The sequence below is a fragment of the Physeter macrocephalus genome, chromosome 11 (assembly GCF_002837175.3).
Source record: "Physeter macrocephalus isolate SW-GA chromosome 11, ASM283717v5, whole genome shotgun sequence".
Lineage (NCBI taxonomy): Eukaryota > Metazoa > Chordata > Mammalia > Artiodactyla > Physeteridae > Physeter > Physeter macrocephalus.
Window position 1 is genome coordinate 66,393,415 of NC_041224.1, and position 7,144 is coordinate 66,400,558.

General features: G+C 45.8%; 1 protein-coding gene across 1 annotated transcript; it reads left to right on the plus strand.

Annotated features, from left to right (window-relative positions):
* Window positions 1-262: 262 nt before the first annotated feature.
* LOC102982534 (stress-induced-phosphoprotein 1-like) lies at window positions 263-1,397 on the plus strand. The gene has a single exon (XM_055088787.1). It carries the CDS (start codon window positions 870-872, stop codon window positions 1,347-1,349), a length of 480 nt encoding a protein of 159 aa, XP_054944762.1. The 5' UTR covers window positions 263-869; the 3' UTR covers window positions 1,350-1,397.
* Window positions 1,398-7,144: the final 5,747 nt, after the last annotated feature.

A 7,144-nucleotide genomic window follows, 5' to 3' on the forward strand; every position in this document is an offset into this window, starting at 1 on the left:
TGCATCGGCAGGCGGACTCTCAACCACTGTGCCACCAGGGAAGCCCAGCAGTGCAATTTTTACCTTTAATAAAAACTCTGGCTGCAGAGAAACAAAAATCTGCCTGAAGCTGTCAGAAAGTCAACACAACAGTGAAGAACTCCTAGAGCAAGATACAGGAGGAGACAAACATTCAGAGAGGGAGGCTCAGCATTTGGAGCTGTTTTCCCATGTCAGGCAGCGGGGGCGGGGGTGTGTTGCCAATCCTAAAAAGGCAGCTGGGAAGCAGAGCAGTACTTTGAACAGCTTCTAGATTACTACAGAGACAAAAGTAGGAGCCCAGGGCCTGCCAAAGTTTGGGGCAGGGTGTGTGAATGGCTCTTATAAATCCACAGGCTACTAGTTTGAGACCCCGGAAGGCTGTACCTTGGGAGTAAGGGTGATCTGGAAGCCAGACCTCACATACACTGCAGCCCAGCTTTGAGTCTCAATCCCTAAAATTGGATTTAAATGATCTTTAATTTCTAGTGAGTTCAGGCACTGGGACAGGAAAACAAAATTGTCTCTGCAGGAAGATAACATGGTGTTAATCCTCAAAACATGTTACAAACTAATTTTTTTTTTTAAATATTCGGCACACAACTAAGGCAGCCAGGCACAGGAGGAGACCAGACAATTGAACCAAGAGCTAGCAGAGACAACAGACAATAGAAACACTCTCAGAGGATGGTTGCAAAACTCTTGCCTTCAAGCCTGACTGGGGCAAGGGCTATTCATGAAAAGCAGAAGCTCTTGAGTTCTTAAACCCATTTGAAGAAGCCAAGCGAACCTATGAGGAGGGTTTAAAACACAAAGCAAACAATCCTCAGCTCAAAGAGGGTTTAGAGAGTATGGAGGCCTGGCTGGCAGAGAGGAAATTCATGAACCCTTTCAACATGTCCAGTCTGTACCAGAAGTTGAAGCGTGATCCCAGGACAATACCTCCACCACCACCTCCTCCCAAAAAGGAGACCAAGCCAGAGCCAATGGAAAAAGATCTTCAGGAGAGTAAGAAGCAGGCACTGAAAGGAAAAGAATTGGGGAATGATGCTTGTAAGAAGAAAGATTCTGACGCAACCTTGAAGCTCTATGACACAGCCACAGGCCTGGACCCCACCAACATTACTTTCGTGACCAACCAAGCAGCCATGTACATTGAAAAGGGCAACTACAGTGAATTCCAGGAGATTTTTGAGAAGGCCATTGAAGTTGGCCAAGGAGACTACCAACAGACTACCAGAGCTTATGCTCAAATTGGCAGCGCCTACTTCAAAGAAGAAAAGTACAAGGATGCCATCCATTTCTACAACAAGTCTCTGGCAGAGCACTGAACCCCAGATGTGCTCAAGAAATGCCAACAGGAAGAGAAAATCCTGCAGGAGCAAGAGTGACTGGCCTACATAAACCCTGAGTGGGCTTTAGAGGAGAAGAACAAAGGCAATGCATGTTTTCAGAAAAGGGACTATCCCCAGGCCAGGAAGCATTAAACAGAAGCCATCAAACAGAACTCAAAAGATGCTAAATTGTACAGCAATCAAGCTTCCTGCTATAGCAAACTCCTGGAGTTTCACATGGCACTCAAGGACTGTGAGGAATGTATCCAGCTAGAGCCAACGTTCATCAAGGGTTATACATGGAAAGCAGCTGCCCTAGAAGTGATGAAAGACTACCCAAAGGCCACAAATGTGTACCGGAAGACACCAGACCTGGACTCCAACTGTAAAGGAAGCAGCAGAAGGTTACCAATGCTACCTCATGACCCAGTACAACCAACACGACAGCCGGAAGATGTGAAGTGATGGGCTGTGGCTGCCTTGAGGTGCAGCAGATAATGAGTGACCCGGCCATGCAGCTCATGCTGGAACAGGTGCAGAAGTACCCCTAGGAATGTAAATGGTACAGCCACTATGGAAAACAGCATGGAGGTTCCTCAAAACACAAAAAAAAGAGTTGCCATATGATCCAGCAAGCCCACTCCTGGGCATACATCCAGACAAAACTATAATTTGAAAAACATGCACCCCTATGTTCATAGAAGAACTATTTATAATAGCCAAGACATGGAAACAACCTAAATGTCCATCAACAGATGAATGGATAAAGAAGATGTGGTACATATACACAATGGAATATTACTCAGCCATCAAAAATAGCAAAAGAATGCCATTTGCAGCAACATGGATGGATCTAGAGATTATCATACTAAGCAAAGTAAGTCAGAAAGAGAAAGACAAATACCATACGATATCACTTACATGTGGAATCTAAAATACGATACAAATCAACATATCTACGAAACAAAAACAAACTCACAGATATAAAGAACAGACTTGTGGTTGCCGAAGTGGGGTGGGTAGGAGAAGGAAGGATTGGGAGTTTGGGATTAGCAGAGGCAAACTATTATATACAGGATAGATAAACAACAATGTCCTACTGTATAGCACAGGGAACTATATTCAATATCCTGTGACAAACCATAATGGAAAAGAATATGAAAAAACCATAATGGAAAAGAAATATCCTGTGACAAACCATAATGGCAAAGAATATACACACACACACACACACACACACACACACACACACACACGCACACACCACACACTATATATATATGGGACCTGGGCCCCTTTGCTGCAGTGCTTGCACCTGGACACACATCTCGAGCAACAAAATACAAAGGACGTATCAATATAAGGGACTAAAAATAACTACATGCATGCACAGTTGGGGCAAATTCTAGACAACGAGATACAAAGAGACCAAAAAGCCCAACTGCCACTTCTGAAGAGCTGAAAGCAAAAGCAGGGTACTGCACATGCCCCCTGCACACAACACCACCAAAGGGATGGGCAAACCTCCTAAGCCACCCCTCTGGCCCGACCCCTGGTCACACCCCTAACCCTCACCCCATATTAGGAACCTGCTCGCCCCACCTCAGAGAGTGAGCAAGGAAGGGAACCTGTTGTTTGTTCTCGCTCCCCCGTCCTGCGGCAGGAGCCCCAATAAAGCCTTGCCTGAATTTCTTGTCTGGCCTCTGATCAATTTCTATTGATTAAGGAGTCCAAGAACCCTGATCGGTAACATACTTTGTGGGCCAAGAACCCTGATCAGTAACATACTTTGTGGTGACACTACGAAGGGACTATTGTCCCCTTCCCAGGAGAGGATCTGGGCACCTCTGGGACCACTGAATGCCGCTTCCCAGTGCGTGACAAGTGGCCGCCTGGACCTCTTGTTTCAGCGTCAGCAAGTTTGGTAAGTCTGCCTTTCTGGCCCCTGGGGGCCTCAGTACCCTCATTCAGGCAACATTTACCCCCTCTCCTTGTTCTTTTTCCCTCACCACTTTCTCTTTCCCCTTTGTCCCTTTCCCTCTCCTGAAATCTCTCTACTTCTCTCTCTGTCCTCTCTTACTTATGTCCTATCCTTCCAAGAGAGTGGATATCAGGCAGCTACAGCATCACTCCTCTCAGCTTGTGAGACCTGCTCCCTCTGGCTGGCAATGGCTCACCTTGACAGGTGACAAGCAGAGGTGGGAGAGGCTCACCTCACACCTTGGTCCAGTGGGCTCTCCCCGACTGGAGATTTGTGAGTGATAGAGGTTCAAACCTCATATCGTTTAGTGTCTGGAAGTCTGATGGTCCCAATATTCTTGCCTTTATTTTCCTGCCTCCAAGAGAAGTCCTGTTGGGAACGGGCTGAAGCAGCAGATTTCTATATACTGGTGTACACTTGGGTGAGAGTCCCACCTGTGGATTGGGGACCCACAGATGACGTACAGCTGGCTGGTTTCCGGGCTTGATCACCCGGTGGGCAGTGGACAGGGTGCTCCCTCCTTCACTGGCCCTTTCTGGAAGCGCACAGATTGTTGCCTGAATAGACACCAACAGGGGGCAGGTCGAGATAGCAATCTCTTTCTGTCTCTTTCTCTTTTTCAGTCTTTTCTGTCCCTCCTCCCTTTACCTCTCCTTTGGTCCTCACCCTTATACTTCCATCCCCCTTCATCCTGAAGACTCCTTGTTTGTATCTTTAAGTTTCTGTCATTGGTACTTTTTTTTTTTTGGCTGCATTGGGTCTTTGTTGCTTGTGTGCGGGCTTTCTCTATTTGCAGCAAGCGGGGGCTACTCTTCGTTGCGGTGCACGGGCTTCTCATTGCGGTGGCTTCTCTTGTTGCGGAGCTCGGGCTCTAGGTGTGCAGGTTTCAGTAGTTGTGGCACACAGGCTCCGTAGTTGTGGCTCACGGGCTCTAGAGTACAGGCTTCAGTAGTTGTGGCACACGGGCTCAGTAGTTGTGGCGCACGGGCTTAGTTGCCCCGCGGCATGTGGGATCCTCCTGGACCAGGACTCAAACCCATGTCCCCTGCATTGGCAGGCGGATTCCCAACCACTGCGCCACCAGGGAAGCCCCCTGGTACATGTTTTTGAAAGGACCTTTGTTTTATGTAGTTTTGTCTGTCTAACTGCTCGTGCAAGTCTCTGCCAACATTGTGAGCATGGTGGAGCATTTACGCCTTGAAATGAAAATGCAGCCCACATAAACTGAGACTCCAGCCTTGGGTTACTGAGATTTTTTTTTTAATTATTTATTTGGTTGTGCTGGGTCTTAGTTGCAGCAGGCGGGTTCCTCAGTTATGGCATGAGAACTCTCAGTTGTAGCATGCATGTGGGATCTAGTTCCCTGACCAAAGATCGAACCCGGGCCCCCTGCATTGGGAGCGCAGAGTCTTATCCACTGCACCACCAGGGAAGTCCTACTTAGTGAGATTTTAAAGAGCAAAAAAAGAAGAGAGGAGCTTGCCTCTCTCCTCTGCCTTTGTAACGTAACTCTGCCTGGGCTCTCAGGAACCACCTGATTCATCTGTAGTCTCCCAGACTGAGGGGGAAAAAAAAAAGAGCGTTTTTAAATTCAAGCGGGAAAACTCTGAGATCTCTGGTTCTGTCTTTATGTAAAAACTAACTTGTAAATAAGCTGTATTTAATTAACTTAAAGAAAATTGAGTATATATACATTCTCAGAAATTTAAAAGAAACCTCACCAGAATATATTTCAGGTTCATGTGATCTGGAAAATATTCAATACTGAATTAATATCTGATATTAGAGCTAGCTTAAGCTTATGGGTTTAATTAATACAGACCTGTCTTTAGAGTCATCAACATTATTTATTTATTTATTTATTTTTGGCTGCATTGGGTCTTCGTTACTGCCTGCGGGCTTTCTCTAGTTGTGGCGATCGGGGGCTGTTCGTCATTACAGTGCACAGGCTTCTCATTGCAGTGGCTTCTCTTGCTGTGGAGCACAGGCTCTAGGCGCGGGCTTCAGTAGTTGTGGCTCGTGGTCTCTAGAGCGCAGGCTCAGTAGTTGTGGTGCATAGGCTTAGTTGCTCCGTGGCATGTGGGATCTTCCCGACCAGGGCTCGAACCCGTGTCCCCTGCATTGGCAGATGGATTCTAAACCACTGGGCCAGCAGGGAAGTCCCAGGAGTCCCAGTATGTAGGGTTACTGAAAGTTAGTAAGTGCATATTGTTTCTGTTATGAAATTTGTCAACAGGGAAAATAATCTCATACGATTAAATTTTTAAGTAAATGTAACTGAGATAACAGCTTTTTGGTAGACTCTACAGGAATAATTATGTTTTGGAAATGTCCATCTAAATAGTCTCTCCAAATTTTGGTAGCGTGAAACTAAATTAAGTTAAATGATAGATACTCATTGAGTATCCAGGCCATTTCAAATAAGATGAAATATTGGAATATTAATTGCTAAACAGGTCTAAATTTACCTACTTTTGTCTTCTTGTGAGACAGAAACTAAAGCTATTTGGTGCCGCCTTGAGATGTTCTCAACCAATCTACAGAATGCTAATGTAAAAGACAGTTCATGGTTCCTTAAGGAAAGTAGGATGTGTGTTTTCAGAAAAGAAGGTATGAAGAATGGAAATATATTTCGGTAAAGGAAAAAGGGTGATTTTTGTCCTAGAGCTGGTTATTTTTGAATGGAAAGAATAAGGGACAGGATAATATGGCTACAGAAAGTTGCAGAAGGTTTGTGGGAAAGGAACATTGAGAAAAGAATTTTGTACATGGTCAGGATTTTCTAAAGTTGGGTTAAATTTAATTAGGTAAATGGATTTTCTTAAGAGTAGGCTGATGCAAGACTGGATTTGGTTTCTCTCTCTCATAAGAGAACAAAGTTTTCCTGGAATGCTGCTTTTGATAACAGATTGTGTGAGTTTCTGTGCCTTTAAGTGATCTGTTTTTATTTATTTATTTATTTTTAAATAATTTTTTGTTATTTATTTATTTATTTTAATTTTTGGCTGCCTTGGGTCTTTGTTGCTGCGTGCGGGCTTTTCTCTAGTTGTGGCGAGTGGGGGCTACTCTTCGTTGCGGTTCACGGGCTTCTCATTGGGTGGCTTCTCTTGTGGCAGAGCACGGGCTCTAGGTGCACGGGCTTCAGTAGTTGTGGCACTCGGGCTCAGTAGTTGTGGCTCGCAGGCTCTAGAGTGCAGGCTCAGTAGTTGTGACGCATGGGCTTAATTGCTCCGCGGCATGTGGGATCTTCCCAGACCAAGGCTCGAACCCATGTCCCCTGCACTGTCAGGAGGATTCTTAACCACTGCGCCACCAGGGAAATCCCTGTTTTAACTTTTGAAATCTTTTTTTCACCTTAGCTCAAGGAATAATTGTTTCACAGCGACCTACAATTCTATCCGACAAGGTGTTTTAAAACTTCTCGAAATTTTTTTTTTTTTTTTTTTTTTGGGTACGCGGGCCTCTCACTGCTGTGGCCTCTCCCGTTGCGGAGCACAGGCTCCGGACGCGCAGGCTCAGCAGCCATGGCTCAGGCGCCCAGCCGCTCCGCGGCACGTGGGATCTTCCCGGACCGGGGCACGAACCCGCGTCCCCTGCATCGACAGGCGGACTCTCAACCACTGCGCCACCAGGGAAGCCCCAATTAAAGTTCTTTTGACCTCCAGCTAACTTTTGGATGCTTCAAACGGCCCCTGGAGCACCCCAAAGAGAGATCCTAAACTAATTGGGTTCATTTGGTATGTTAAATTACATGGGAAACACTGTCCAAACTTGCTGCTGCCTGTGTCAGATAGAATCATCAACCTCTCCT